Source organism: Cibotium barometz, chromosome 40 (genome assembly GCF_041138505.1).
Source record: "Cibotium barometz isolate CiBa-2024 chromosome 40, ASM4113850v1, whole genome shotgun sequence".
NCBI lineage: Eukaryota > Viridiplantae > Streptophyta > Polypodiopsida > Cyatheales > Cibotiaceae > Cibotium > Cibotium barometz.
The window spans coordinates 19837497-19853349 of NC_141085.1; the positions used below are offsets into that span (position 1 = coordinate 19837497).

A 15853-nucleotide genomic window follows, 5' to 3' on the forward strand; every position below is an offset into this window, starting at 1 on the left:
CTCATTGTTGCAAATGATGAGACAATCACTCACTAAGATATCTAGAGCAGATCTAGAGGTCAGATTTGTGGATGACAGGTGTACAGTTTGTGATTAGAGTGATGGAGACATCATTGTTACCTCCGGTGTACTGTGCCATCACCATGGTCTTTAGAGGCTGGATAGATATGAGAGACTAGCACATGATGCATGTTCAGTTATTGTCACACGTATTATGAGTGACGCGAAGCTATGGCATGCCCGCTTTGGTTACTCCAATTTTGGCAGTTTGTTGCACCTTAAGAGGTGAGAAATGATGTCCGAGCTGCCATTGCTTGAGGTCCCTGTCAAACATGTTTGTGAGGGGTGCATTTTGGGCAAGATGCAACGGACATTATTCTCGAAAGATGGATAAATAAGGGTTGTTCAGAAATTCTAGCTTAAACATAGTGATGTATATGGTTCTATGAGGACACCATCTGTCGGGGGTTACCTCTATTTTGTGACTTTCATTGATGGCTAGTGGACGCATGCTTGGGTGTATCTATTGAAGAAAAAGTCAAGAGGTTTTTATACACTTTCCATGGCTGAAATTGTGTTTGGATGCAAAGTTGGCACCCTTTGTACAGATCGAGTGGGGGAGTACATGTCGAAAGAGTTTACTGCGTACATGTTTGAGAGAAGCATAAAACACTAGTGCACATTGCCATACACACCTCAACAAAAAGGTGTAGCAAAGAGGAAAAACAGGTTTCTCATGGAGATGGCACATTGCATGGTGAAGGGGCAAGATTTGCCTCAGTTTTGGATTGGAGGCCATTTTGTGCGCCACTTCTGTCTTCAACAAAGCCTTGCAAACATTGACATCTTATGAAGCTTGGAATGATAGGAAGCCCTTAGTGGCTCACACATATTTTTTGGGTGTCTTGCTTATGCTCTTGTGCTTGAGCAACATCGCAGTACGCTTGATGATAAGGCGGTCAAATGCATTTTTGTGTGATACAGTTCGGAAAGCAAGGGGTATAGACTCTACCATCCGGCTACAAAGTGGATTTTCTGAGTAGAGATGTGGTTTTGTGGAGAACTCAATTCAGCCCATGCTTTCATGCAAAAAACAGAAATATGTATATCCACACGATCTCTTTGATACACTCATTCCCTTGTACAACTTGGGGTAACTAAGTGTGGAGCATTCAAGTGCTCAATAGGGTGCTACAACTGCAAGTCAGCCCTTTGGCTGATATTTAGCCCGTTTTGCAGCCCATAAATGAAGCTATTGTGGAGGATGCAGTGGATGAGGAACGGACAACCATTCAGGAGTCCCTATGGGTGCCTAGTTGGTTGTTGGATACATTATGTGACAACATAATTGCCTAGCAAGGCACATGTAGGTTCTCATTATGCATCTAGTTATTATCATGCTCTCATTACGAGCACATGCAATGATGAGGAACCAGTTTCCTTTGAGGAAGCACAGGAAGATGATCAATGGATGTGCGCCATGGAGGATCTGTATGACTCAATCCTTAAGGATGACACTTGGTAGCGAAAGTGTGCCGTTTAAAGAAAGCTTTGTATGGCCTTAAGCAAGCATCCGGAGCATGGCACGAGAAGATACATGCATACTTGGTTGGCAGATCCTTGGAGCAAGCGAGCGATAACACTAGAGTATCCGATGCATGTTTGCCTACGGCACATGATGCTGGTGTCATGTTTGCAGTTGACTATGACAAGCTTACAGATTTATTGACCATGGATGCTGTACCATTTGAGGTTATCACCGATACTAGCAACCTTGCCATCGGCATTGTTCTATAGCAAGAGGGCATTCTAGTGGCTTATTATAGCTGCAAGCTGAATGACGCCAACAAGAATTATTCGGTGTATGATAAAGAGCTTTTAGGGGTGATCACAGCTCTCAAGCACCGGAGACCTTTCCTTTATGGGAGGGAATTCACAGTGAAACTGATCATCAGGCGTTTAAAGGTAAAGTATGCATGTGATGCGACATGGTGACAATGTGTGGTCATACAGATATCCTCTAGAATAGAACACAAAACAGCCATAGCATCTCCCTTGTGTGATGGGAACTCTCCATGCTGTTCCCCAGATCCAGGATCTGCAGCTGCTAAGTGTTGGCTCTCAGAAGGGATTGTGCACGCTCAGTAGTGAAACCCTGTGTACGTGGGGTAGAGAATCACGTGTCTGTGTAGCCATTATGGATGTGGCTGGTGCTGCTGGTGCTGCCGTCGGGTCACGATAGTCGGTGGCTGTGACCCAAAGAAATCTGTGATGGAGTTCTGGAAGGTGCCGCCGACACTTTCCTGATAGTGCTGCCAAAGCATGAGCTCTATGTGATGGCGAAACTCTATATATGTATATGTATATATATATGTGTGTGTGTGTGTGTGTGCGTGTGTGTAGAGAGAGAGACCCACCTTATTCAATAATAGATTGCAAAAATTGGAACATAGTTTGTGATTTTTTTTTCAAGCTTTTGTACTTCTCTATGTAGCTGATAAAATTCATGATCATCTTCAGGAACTGATAGATAGGTTGAAAGTTCCAGCAGTTTTCACCGACTTCTGTGAAGAGGCCACAATTCTAGCCTCCAATTGCTTAAAGGAGGCCCTTGGATGTGAAGTTACGATCCCTGTAAGGGTTACCTGTGCCTCTTGCTGTCTGTGTTGAGGTGCTTGGTTTGTTAAATGAACATACTTTATTGCTACATGAAAATGACCTATCTTATTAATCCATGCAGCCAAAATGTTTTGCAGGTACAAGTTAACCCATTTCGTCAACCAATGACACCTCCCAACAGAGTTTTGGAGCTGCCAACATACTCAAATTGTTTCCTATTTGGGATTAATTGAGTAAAAAACAGTGTGGGAGTTCAGTGCAGGTAAAGGGTTTGAGCCTGGCACCTAATGTAACATAATTAAGCACAAAAAAAAGGTGTGGGAGATCAGTATGCCCTGTTTGTCACCTAATCTGACTATGCAACTTCTTTCGTGTTTTCTGGTTTTATATATAGGAGTGGTGTCAGGGCTACCATACTTCTATTTGAGGTTGGCAATATCAATGTGAGTGAAAACCCAATCCAAAAACCATTTACCATGCACTTACGCATATCATACATTTTTCCTCAGGTAGCAATATGAGGAGTTGGAAAAGCAAATTGGTATAGGGTGGCCTTAAAAAGATGCTTAACACCACATCTTTGGCCATGGCATGGCTTAGTGCAGGTACAGTTATAAAGGTGTACCCACGAACTTGACAGGATGTTCACACAGAATTTTATGCTTGTTTTATTCTTGCTTTGCAAAGGTTTTGCAAGGATAACATCTTCAGGCTTAAGATGATTATTATGGCATATGGTACATCAAGTGAGAAAGATAAAGTAGTGGAATCTTATCCGTCTACAGGCATGATCAACCTCCAGAATTATCACTGGAATAGTGGAACTTGAGAGTGCTCTGTGGAGACTCATAGCATCTTATAGCTGAATGTGAGTCGTATGATGTTATATCCCTTTAGTAGACATGCTTCAACCTTCAGGATTGTCACTGGAATAGTAGAACCTGAGTGCTCTCTCGGGACTAATATCATCTTACAGCTAAATGTGAGTCATGATGTTATATCCTTCTAGTAGACATGGTGGTGAAGAGCAGCGTTGTTTAGAAAGACTGTAGCAACACGTTAACCATCTTCTTTGATAGAACTAAATCCCCATTGGTGTTTAGTCCACACTTACTAGGTTTTGTGATGAGCATACTTCTACATTTTAAAGTAGATTTCCACCTTGAGTTTTAGGAGAAGCTAGGGTTATTTTAGGTGGTACAACGTTTGGTAGTGTCACCAAAAAGTCTCTTAATTCTGTCATCGGTTTGTACTTAGTGCTTTACTCTCTCTAGTTGTATACTTCTTAGGACCTTGTGTCGACTTCCAAAGATAAAGTTTCTATGTCATTTGTCATGCTCATGACAAATAATGTGACTTGCTTCAAGAGTTTAAAGTTGCATTTGCACCTTTACCTGATAGGTACTTTTTGGAGCGTTTGGAATATATGACAAAAGTCTGCAGTGTGTGGTTTCTTGTGCATGTGCAACATTGGAGCTTTTGGAAAATGGATGACAAAAGTATCGTTTGCATTGTTAGTGGGTGAACAAGCCCCAGAAACAGATGTCAACCAGCCTCACTGATAACTGACACATCATGAGTTGGAGTTGGCAGTCTTGATTGTAACAACATTTTCGAATGAGTAGTATAGAGAGAGGAGAGGGGGCTAGGCGAGGGCAATAAGTTTCCCAAGCGAGTTTTTCGGAGTGAAGGGAAAAGTTAAGTGAAACTCGCCAAATAACCTACAAATAGAAAAGAATAGCATCCCTTTCCAAACATGTACGTGCAAGTATGAAGTTGCATTCTAGTTAAAAACAATAGCATTTAATCCAAGAAATGACCCCTCCCACCACAAAACAAGGTAACTTAAAAGATGCTATATTTCGAACTTTCTACATGAGGCTTCGGGTTCAAATCCTCTTGGGAGGGTCTTTCGAATCAAGAGCATGCAATAATCTTGGAAAGAATAAAACAGTTCTGAACACGAACTAGATATGGGCCTCATTTTAGAACCTTTTCACCTCAAAGAATGACAAGTTTTTGGGACTAAAGTCTCATGATTAGCATAACTTCTTGCAAGTTAAGCACAATGAAGCACTAACTCAAACCTACGTTAAGACTAATAACAAAAAGGAGCATCGTACAAGCCAGCAAAAAAGTGACACCAACAACATTGCATATTATGTTGGCACATGGCGTCGTCTTCCGCTAAGTACTTGAAACAACTTCACCTTAGTTAGTTTTACTTGGTACATGAAATCGTGAGCTATTGAATCCAATTCCAAAACCTGCAAGTAAATGAAGTACAAGTGCTTGCATGGTATGTATGCCAGGTGCTTGTCCTCTCCATTTTGAAAACATTCACGTACATCGCAAAAAATTTGCTATCGATCCCTGAATACTTCTCTACACTGTCATGAATCTCCTTAGTCAATCAGGCTCTCCACTTAACAATCTTGTTCTCCTTGTATTTGAACGAAAAGCACTTGGAATGTTTGCCGCATTTGCATTGGCTTGAGTTGAGTGCATAGGTGGTCCTTCACTTTGAAGCACAAATCCATTTGCCAGGAGCATTTGCACCTCTATGGCCTGCAGACATGTCCCTTCCTCCACTGGCCACACCTCAGGAGCTAGACTAGGTGTGCCAATCATGTGGCTTTCATCAACATCCTAAGAGTGAGTGGATGTTGAGTTACAAAACCATACAAACTCTCTCACAACACCACCAGGGTATTTTCGTCAATCCCAAAAGCGTGGTGTAGGCACTATCATTTTTGTCTCCATCTCCCTTGTTAATGCATCTTCCACATCTTCCACTGTGTCTTGGCAATCACCCAAAGCAAGTCATTTTTTTCTCTGGCTCTGTCCTTCGAATAGCCCACAATGTTTTGGGCACTTTTGTCTTGATATGTCCATGTGTTCTTCTTCTTGTGCACTTTTCGGTGCACCTTGATGCCTTGTTCACTATAATAGTCACGTATTCAGGCTTTTGGCTATTTTCTTCTAAGATGACACCTGGATCTGCATGCACTAGTCCTTTTTTTTAAACGAAAACTATGTCGATTTATATTTCCACGTTGCACCTCAGGAGATTTTGCCCCATCTCTTACGTTGATGGGTGTGCCAGATCAACTAATCTCTTACTTGTAGAACTATATGATCCACGATTGTACAATCTCTCTGTCATTTCTTGCATCCCTGGTCTATTTTGTGTGTGCGTCTTTAAGTATGCATTGTATTTAACACTTTGCATAACTGCTATTGCCATCTTTGTACCTCATGGAGTGAAATCTTGCTCTTGTAATCGACAGTTACTCTCATGCTTGCATGTTTAGACCTTGAAAGGTTAGTTGTGGGAAGAAAAATACAAGACTCATCCTGAATTACAAACCTAGATCCCCAATCAAACGCTCTGATATCCCACTAAGCTAATGATAGCCTACTTCATCCATTTGATAGATGCTGGCATCTCTCCTTGTATTGCGTGTCCTAATTGTCATTTTTTTAAAATTTCAATAAAATTCTTAGCCGCTATCTTAGATGATGTATTTTCCCATTTTTGACATAGACTTATGATCCTCATAGGAAGGGGGCATATTTTTGGGTAGGACGCACCATGCTCTACTCCTAGTGAAAAATGCAAGTTCTTTCCTTCTCTGGTACCCTTTTATTTGCTTCTCCAAAGTAAACATCCATTCAACATCTTAGGGCCTCTCGCATAGGTATTGATCAGATTGATGCAGCTATTATATATGAGTGGCTCTCTGGGACCTTTCATGGAGACTATTATTCGAGTTGGCTGGGAGTCTTTTCGAGGATAGGCATGCCTCTGCAGTTCTTTCCTCTCCCGGGCCAAGAGGCTTTAGATTGCATCATTTATTCTATCATGCCTGGAGGGAGATTGAGGAGATGTAGCATGGAGGGGATCATCCCAGTTGCTAGGCTTAGTCCAGTGAAGATTGTTGGTCGTTCGGGGAAGCATTGGTTCATTGACCCTTCTCCTCAGATAGTGACTCATGGCTCTTGGGGTTTGTGGCTATATGGTGGCAGTCCTATCAGATATCTTCAATGGGATCCAAGAGAGTGGGAGTGGATTAATGCCTTTGATCCATTGAAAAGCCTGTCCTTTTTTAGTTTCACTGTCCAAAATGCCAGGCTTCTCCTCACTCAATAGATGCATAGGACTCCTACTCTCAGGCCTCATTGGGAGAGTTGTGATATCTCTCTAGCGATACAGCACAGATACTGGCATAGGCTTTGGCATTCATACAGAAGGAGTCAGATCTCTCATTTCTTTTGGTTATTTTTACATGGTGGTCTTCCCGCCAATCAGTGGAGATCGGTCTTCGGTGTAGCACCTACCTGCCTGAGATGTGTGGCTGATTCTGAGATTGTATAGCATTGCTTATAGGGATGCAGCACTGCACACTTTCCTGGCTACTTGGGCTCGTATTTAGGGGCCCTCTTGTTTCGCGCAGGCCAAGTGCGTTATATTTATGTGGGAGTGGTACCATGGCATTTTCTTTTCCTCTAGTTGCACAGGTCTCTCATGGCATCATGATGCTCCATAGTGGTTGAAATTACCTTACATATTGGATTGATTCTATTCTATTTCGGCTTATATCCGTGATTGTTGTATGCTTTTTTCATACCTAATAGAAGTCTCTTTCTTGAAAAGAAAAAGAAAAGGACTCCACGAGCATTAGTGCATGTATCTTCTACTATTGTCTCTAATAGACTCTGATCCAAATCTACTTCCTTATCTAACCCAAATACTCTGTCACTTTCGTAACTGCTCCAGTCATATCCACACTATCAATTTGATTCAAGGATTGCTCTTGATTCGAGTCAACTCTAAGAATCCCAAGCAGAGCAATATTTAGATTCCCTATCTGATCAGTTAGTTGTTGTACCTCTTGACGTAGACCACTCTGACCCTCGACGCCTGCGTACAGGTTCCTTTCTCTAGATGCACATCCATAGGAACCACAAGCTTGTTTTCTTCTCTTTCGTTCCTTGTTAGCTCTCACTTCCTCAGTCTCTTTCTCCACTGCTTAGTTTCCATCCTCACTACCCTATCATGTGTGTCAACATCTTTTAGCTCCACTCTCTCCCTGATGCTCTCATGCAATACACAAATGAACTTTTCTTTTTTTAGAAAATCAATCGACACCTGATTCTCACCCAAAGCTGTCAGAAGCTTTCTTTAAATAGCTTCAAACCTACCAACAAAAACTGACATTTCTTCATTCTCTCTCTCTCTCTCTGATTCAGCTTACGCGCCCCTCTCTTAGGACTTTCAGCTTTCCCATATTTCCTCTTCATGGCTTCTCTCATCACATCCTAGCTTCATGTCTGAGCATCTGTGGCTTCATACTCTCAAATCACTCTCTGGCAAGAAGGAGAGGACAACGTGGTTTACAACCAGGTCGGGAGGATCATAAATTTTTCACAAGACGAGCTCACCTCTCTTCAGCACAAGGTTGACATTGAGGTCCAGAGCATCCTTGTTTGCGAGGGTTTATGGCTCCCACCCGCAGGCCCATGAATGGTTTCTAGTAGCTCTCCCTTCGAAGCTGATTGTGCACTTCCAGGATACTCGTTTGCTTGGTCAAGGCTTCTTCTAGGTGGTCTTTCATTCACCAGAAGCTACTTTTCAGGATTTGGCTTGCAGCCCCTTCCCTCTTGGCCCTAGGAAGGTTTTCTTTTTTTAGTACCAAGTGGGCTTTGATCGAGTGGTGGAGGATCAACGCCTTACCCCGATTTCACTGTGGTTCCTTGCTCTTCCTCGGTCTTATTGGAAGCTTTTAGCTTCCATATAAGGGCATCCTTTGGCCGAGTTCGAGAGATACCGGCCCTTCCGGGCTCTCGCACCTCAGCTTCCGTGGTGCCTATTACGGCCAGTTCTGATGGTGTACTCTGGGTGCTAGTGCTTGTTCCTGATCCAACGATTACAAGACCATATTCCGCTTTCAAAGACCTGACGGCTCTCATTTCCGCCAGAGGATGGAGATTACAGGCAGACCTCACCAATGTTAGAGTTGTCGTTTTGTGAGAGGGCTACATTGCTAGAGATTGTCCTGGATTGAGGGGCCATGTCGAGAGGCGACATAGTTCTACCCATCAGATGCCTTTTGCAATTGCCAGAGTCCAATTGCCCCCCTATGTTACAACAAATCACACAACGTTGGGTTGTGTGTAAAGATTGCAGGTGCCCTTGGACCCCCGTACCTGCCCCTTCACCGGCACCCAGACTGGATTACCCCAATCCTTATGTAGCGCTTATCTCATAAGATGTTGGTCCTTCTTTGGAGGATGAGGCTCTACAGGCACAGGATTTGGACCCCTCACAGGAGGATGTTGTGTTATAGTTACAGGATGATTGCACCCTTGAGGATGATGTTGCGCAGTTGCATTGTCATGGTACCTCTCTAGTTTTGAGGACCAACCTTGGTTTTCCTCGGAGTGGGAACGAGTGGTAACATTTACATCGTCATATTTTCCCTCCCTTACCTAAGCGAGACGTACTTCCGTCTCTAAAGGGGGCTCTTTGTCGACCACAAGATCTAGTCGTTTCTACTCTGAGTCCTTATGAGGAGTGTCTCATGGAACATTCAGGGTCTTGGGGCCTTTTTTCCACGTGGATGGAAACAAATTGTAAAAACTAACCTTCGTTGTGTAGTTACAAGTGGACCTATAGATGTATTTCTCTTGCAAGATCAAAAACTAGGTGTTGGCTAGTGTGGGAGATCAGGAAAGCTTCTCTCGAGACCTACCTTTTGGTCATTATCTCTATTTCAACTTTGTTCTTGCCTTGTATCATTGGACATGGTGTCATTTTGCCTCGGAGAGCACAATGGATCTTTCTTATGTAGGGTACAACACGCATTGGTATTCTGAACCTTTATCATCCTAACCATAGAGGTGAGAGGATTGTCTTTTGGAAATCTCTCACTACGTTGATGACTCTTGCTCGACCATTGGATTATTGGTGGGGATTTTAACATGGTTGAGATGCCAATGGATAAAAGAGGTGGACATGAGGGCTTGGTGCATCCTCTTGAAAGAGTGTCTTGGGAGGGGTTTATACTCTTCATTCATGGTAGAAATTGTTGGCATGAGGATCACATTTTGAGGAGACAATCCAATCTTCGTTACTTATGGTTTAACGGGAGAAGGGATGCAAGATGTATTTATGCACGATTAGACAAATTTTATGTGGATGATTGGGTGCTTGATAGAGGGGGGCATACTTTTATTGCGGCAAGCACCTCTAAATCGGATCATTGCCTAGTGGTTTTATGCAATAGACATCCGAGTCGCCATGGATCAGCACCCCATGTATGCATCCTTGATCATTTCTTTTCAGATACGGAGCTATCATGTTGTATGCTTGATATTTTGAGATCTCATGATTTCTCGCAGGCCTCGTAAAGTCTGGCCTTTGCTCTTTGTGATATTAGTGGCTTTTATCACACATGCGCCCTTTCTAAGAGGCAAGAGGCCTTGGATTTAGAAAAAGCTATTAGATGTAGACTAGCTGCCTTACAGAAAGAGCACAAGAAATATCCTCATGCTCAATGGGTTGCAGATTCTTTATGTAATGTTAGGGCAGAACCTCATCACTCTCTTAAGCAGTATGCGGAGTACTGTTACCATGCCTAGGAACCCTTTTGGACCCAGATGGGCGGAAGATGCAACAACCATTTCTTTGCTACTCACGACTGATCTCATACGAGAGATAGTGTTAGGTAGTTGTAGGATTCACATAGCACTCTTCACTCAGATCCTTTTATGGTTAGGTAGATTGCCACTGATTTCTATCGCCAAATTCTTAGTGCTAAGCCGCACTCTGATTTGAGACATAGGATGCAGAGGAAGGTTTGGAATGCATTGCTACATTTGATCATGGTTGCATACCGTCACAAAAAAACATGTTTTAAAGAAATCAAACGTGTGAAACGTTTCTAACCCAAAACTTTTTAAAACAAATTCGAAACATGTGCAAATAATGCGTTTTGCCCACATTTGGAGGTTTATATATTTTTTTCTCTTCTCCTTGTGCGTTTCCACTCATTGGCCAGATTATTGTAATCTTAGTTGGTTCCTTGTAGTAGTTATTATTCACTTCTACTTTGTGCATAGCTTCCCCTCTTCCAAGGGTTCTTCAATCAACACTTGGTTGATCTTGGCTTGTGGTGGCTATGGTGGTAGAACAGGTTACGAAAATAGTGACATGTCCTGCATCCTGAACATCCTCATGGTAAGAAGGACGTATTAGGCTGCCCTCCTGTAGCCACGTTGGATTGCAAATGTGGTGCTGGTAAGGCTAGAGGCACTTTGTGTGTTGGCAATTGTGCTGAAGGCTGGATTCTCGAGTACTTGCACATGACAGTATCGTTGTTTCCTTGTCTTTGACAATGAGCACAATAAAGTAACTGTTCGGTCTTAGGTGACGACATTCAGTGCTTGTATGATTTTGTCTACAGATTGAGAACCAAATAAAGTCTCTCCAAGGGTAGAGATGAGCATTTCTTGATGCTTCTTTGCCATCCTTGACTTTTAAGTTTTCCAAATTGGCAGTGCTGAGTTCTTCAACTCTCATGTTGCCAACTTGCTTGTTCTTGGATCTCGCGTTTTGTGATTACCAGAGACTCGTGATGCTACTACCACCGAAGCTTCCTCGGCATCTTACAGTTGTAGAAACTCAAGCATGTTATCTTCATATTCAATTGCCAACTTACAACACGCATCCAAAGTAGTCAGTTGGGCTAACACCAGTTAATCATGCATCCTATGATCTCGGACTCCACTCTGAAAGCAAGGCAGAGATGCTCGGTTTTCTATGCAAGAGTTCAATCATGCTCTTCATGCCTTACCTCATGGTAAGTTTCTAGGAGAGGATGGCCTCTTCCCTATTTTTTTCATTACTTTTTGGGACGAGATTGGGGCTTAGATGTGAGACACAAGTTTGCCTTCGTGAGGGGCTTATCTATCTTATCCTTATTAAGAATGGGGATAAGACATTGATTGGCCCGTGGAGACCTATCACCTTACTTGGGACTGCATGTAAGATTCTTGCTAAGGCAATGAGCATCAGATTGCCGCCAATTTTACACGATGTCATACATGATACTTAGAATGGATTCCTAAACGGAAGGAGCATCTTTGATAACATTTTCTCATTTTGGGAGGCCATAGAATGGTCCAAAGCGAGCAATCAGTCGTTAGCCATTTTGCTCTTTGATTTTGAGAAGGCATAGGATAGAGTGGATTGGGACTTTCTTGAGAGGGTACTCTTAGCCATATGGGTTTCTCTCAGAGATGGATCAAGCGAGTTTCGTGCATGTATCATGATGCCCACAGTACTGTGCTGGCTTGCGGCGATAGAGAAGAGTGGTTTTATATTTCTCGCTTAGTTTGACAGGGATGTCCTTTAGCCCCGTTATTATATATCATAGTTACAGAGAGGCCATGAGCATCTTCCTCCCATCCACTGCTAGTATATTTGGATTGAGGTTGCCTCTTCATAGTCAAGAGGAGCTAGTTGAGACCCTTAGTTAGCTGTCACAGTCATGTTCTTGGAGGCCTCACACATATGCTTATGTTCCTTCTGGGTTAGCACTGGAAGAGTTTTGTTTGGTAGCAGGGGCACTCACTAATTGGCACAAATCTATTGGTTTTTCGATTAGTGACTCATTGAGAGTTGCTTGGGGTGGTGTAGAGCTTGGTTTTACTTGGATCAATAGAGGATGCACTACTAGATATTTGGGATGCCAGATTGGCGTTGATATTTCTCCTCCATAGCAGTTTGCTCCGGTACTTATGAGTATCCACAAGAAGCTTCTTCCTTGGAGCTCCAAGAGATTGCCTCTAGAGCTTTGGTAGCTAATCAGGTATTCCTTATCTTGTTGGTGCTTCTCTCGTGCGTGCATTGGTCAATTGCGGAGACTCAATTTTCTTTCGTCGGGTTTGGATGGCACCACAGACACTCGTGCTAGGGTAGCTTGGCTCATAGTTATTCAGCACAGACAAGAGGGGGGGTTGAATATTATTGATCTGGATGTTCAGTGCAAGGCATTGCTCTACAAACTTGTGGTCAGAGGTTTCCTACCAGGCACTGAGCCGCCTTGAAAGAATTTTTTCTTGTCTCAAATTTTCGGATGTACACCCCGTGTTGGGATTGGCTGCCCAGCACGGTTTTTGTTCAGAGAGGCTGATATCAAGGCACCATCTTCCCCTCTTATTGCAACCATTATCAAAGCATGGAGAAGCATGAGATCATTTTTGTGACAAAGGCTTCCTAGGTCTTTGGATGAGGCTGACCTACAACCTTTTATGTAGACGAGTTCATCAGGGATGAGGTCGGTCAGCAACTCGGTGCATCTTGTTACATGCAGTGGTCAGGATTGGAGAGATGTGCACACAAAGTTATTTATTGGAAGACCCTTAAGAGTCTTCTGGAGGATCGAAGGTCTACATCCATTCAGCATCCTAGGGGCTCTCGCATACGTATTTATTAGATTGATGCAGCTAGTTTGCATGACTAGCTCTTTGGGACCTTTTATGGAGCCTATCATCCGAGTTGGTTGGGAGTCTTTTTGAGGATAGGCATACCTCCGTAGGTCATTGCTCTCCCAGGCCAAGAGGCTACAGATTGCATCGTTTTATCTAACATGCCTAGAGGGAGATTGAGGAGATGTAGCATGGAGGGGATCATCCCAGATACTAGGCTTAGTCCTATGAGGACTGTTGGTCATTCGGGGAAGAATTGCTTCATTGACCCTTCTCCTCACATAGTGACTCATGACTTTAGGTGTTTGTTGCACTACATCAAGCGATGGTTGGTTTGGCAATAAGAGCTATATTCAATATATTGGGTTATGACTACTTGCACTACATCTATTTGATTCTTTTGGATTTCAAAACATTTTAAGTTGAGATATGGTTGGTTTGGCATCAAGAGCTATATTCAATTCTTTTGGGTTTCAATATCATAACTACTGCATATGAGCTATGATTTGCAACTTGGAGATATTCATTGTCACAAAGGGACTATTTCCTCTATGGATCTTTACAGCATAAGGTGTAAGGGATTAGGGTAACTAGAGCTCCTAACCTATAACTTGTAAATGCACCTAAGTTACTAAAGGGACTTATTACAAAGTAAATAGTTTATGTTATTAAGCTCAATCCTCTCACGCAAAGAGTTTGATACAAAGGAACCTTAATGGTTGAGTATGCTGACATATTTCTTGAAGATTCGACTGAAATTTTCCTAACTCATGAGGTTGATCGTAAGATAGAGTTGATACTTGAGCCTATCAACTGCGAAAAGAGCTTATAATATGGCCATTCTAAAAGCAATTAAACTTAAGGAAAAGTTGAGGGAAGATTAGGATTTTTCATGGCCTCATAAGAACCAAGAGACTTGAAAAATACGCACTAGGCGCTAATTGCTAACCCAAACATGCTCGGATGGTGATAAAACTTTGCAAGCCTGTGAGGGTAGGTCTCCCCCACATGCTTACAAAGCTTGGTCCCCATCGGAGCATTTTTGGGTACGATGGTATGGGGAAGAGTGGGATTTTCCATGGCCTCTTAAGCACCGAGACAAAAATTCGCACTTGGACCTAATTGCTAACCCAAAAATGCTCTGATGGTAACCAAACTTTGCAAGCATGTGGGAGTGGGTTCACTCCAGATTCTTGATGAAAAGTGTGGTATCCATCAGAGCATGTTTGGTTACGATGATATGGGGAAGAGCGGGATTTTCCATGGCCTTTTAACCACCAAGAGAATTGAAAATTATGCACTGGGCACTAATTGCTAAACCAAATATTCTCCGATGGTGACCAAACTTTGCAAGGCTGTGAGAGTGGGTCCCTCCCACATGCTTGCAAAGTTTGGTCCCCATCGCAGCATGTTTGGGTACGATGGTATGGGTAGATCGGGATTTTTCGTGACCTCTTTAGCACCAAGAGACTTGAAAACGCCGCACTGGGTGCTAATTGCTAACCCAAACATGCTCCGATGGTTGGTGACCAAACTAAGAGACTTGAAAAATCCGCATTGGGCGCTAATTACTAACCCAAACATGCTCCAATGGGGGGACCAAACTTTACAAGCATGTGGGAGTAAGTCCCCCCCCGTATGCTTGCAAAGTTTGGTACCCAATGGAGCATGTTTGGGTACGATGCTATGGGGAAGAGTGGGATTTTCCATGGCCTCTTAAGCACTAAGAGACTTGAAAACTCCGCAGCATTGGGCGCTAATTGCTAGCCCAAACATGCTTTGATGTGGTGACTAAACTTTGCAAGCATCTGGGGTCCCTACCACATGCTTGCAAAGTTTGGTCCCCATCAGAGCATGTTTGGGTACGATGGTACGGGAAAGAGCAGGATTTTCCATGGCCTCTTAAGCACCAAGAGACTTGAAAAATCCGCACTGGGCGCTAATTACTAACCTAAACATGCTCCAATGGGAACCAAACTTTACAAGCATGTGGGGGTGGATGCTTGCAAAGTTTGGTCCCCAATGGAGCATGTTTGGGTATCATGGTATGGGGGGAAGAGTGGGACTTTCTATGGCCTCTTAAGCACCAAGAGACTTGAAAAATACGCACTGGCGCGGCTAATTGCTAACCCAAACTTGCTCAGATGGTGACCAAACTTTGCAAACATGTGGGGGTGGGTTCCCCCCACATGTTTCCAAAATTTGGTCCCCTTCATCGGAGCATGTTTGGGTGTACGACAGTATGGGAAAGAGTGGGATTTTCCATGGCCTCTTAAGCACCAAGAGACATGAAAAATTCGCAATGGGCGCTAATTGCTAACCCAAACATGCTCGCATGGTGACCGAAGTTTTCAAGCCTATGAGGGTGGGTTCCCCCCCACATGCTTACAAATCTTGGTCCCCATCGGAGCATGGGTACGATGGTATAGGGAAGAGCGGGATTCTCCATGGCCTCTTAAGCACCAAGACACTTAAAAAATCCGCACTGGGCGCTAATTGCTAACCCAAAAATACTCCGATGGGGTGACCAAACTACTTTGCATGCATGTGGGGATGGGTCCCCTCCTTATTCTTGGAAAGTTTGGTCCCCATCGGAGCATGTTTGGGTACGATGGTATGGGGAAGAGCGGGATTTTCCATGGGCTCTTAAGCACCGAGAGACTTGAAAAATTCGCACTCAGCGCTAATTGCTAACCCAAACATGCTATGATAACCAAACTCTGCAAAAGCATGTGGCGGT

The 15853-nt window shown here is 43.3% G+C and overlaps 1 protein-coding gene across 8 annotated transcripts in view; it reads left to right on the top strand.

Moving 5' to 3' along the window:
• LOC147615287 (uncharacterized) overlaps nucleotides 1-3705 on the top strand; it is an 81651-nt gene extending 77946 nt beyond the window's left edge. For 5 of the 8 annotated variants that reach the window (XR_015262809.1, XR_015262811.1, XR_015262810.1 and 2 more), the window contains 4 exons: nucleotides 2521-2634; nucleotides 2757-2881; nucleotides 3014-3047; nucleotides 3129-3705. Coding sequence is in view for 3 of the 8 variants with exons in the window: in XM_086779366.1 (XP_086635492.1) it covers nucleotides 2521-2634; nucleotides 2757-2852 (210 nt within the window). In the remaining 5 variants the exon portion in view is untranslated. Of the gene's footprint in view, nucleotides 1-2520; nucleotides 2635-2756; nucleotides 2882-3013 lie in introns of all 8 variants that reach the window. The other 3 variants (XM_086779366.1, XM_086779367.1, XM_086779365.1) reach the window with 2 other exon arrangements.
• The last annotated feature ends 12148 nt before the right edge of the window (nucleotides 3706-15853 follow it).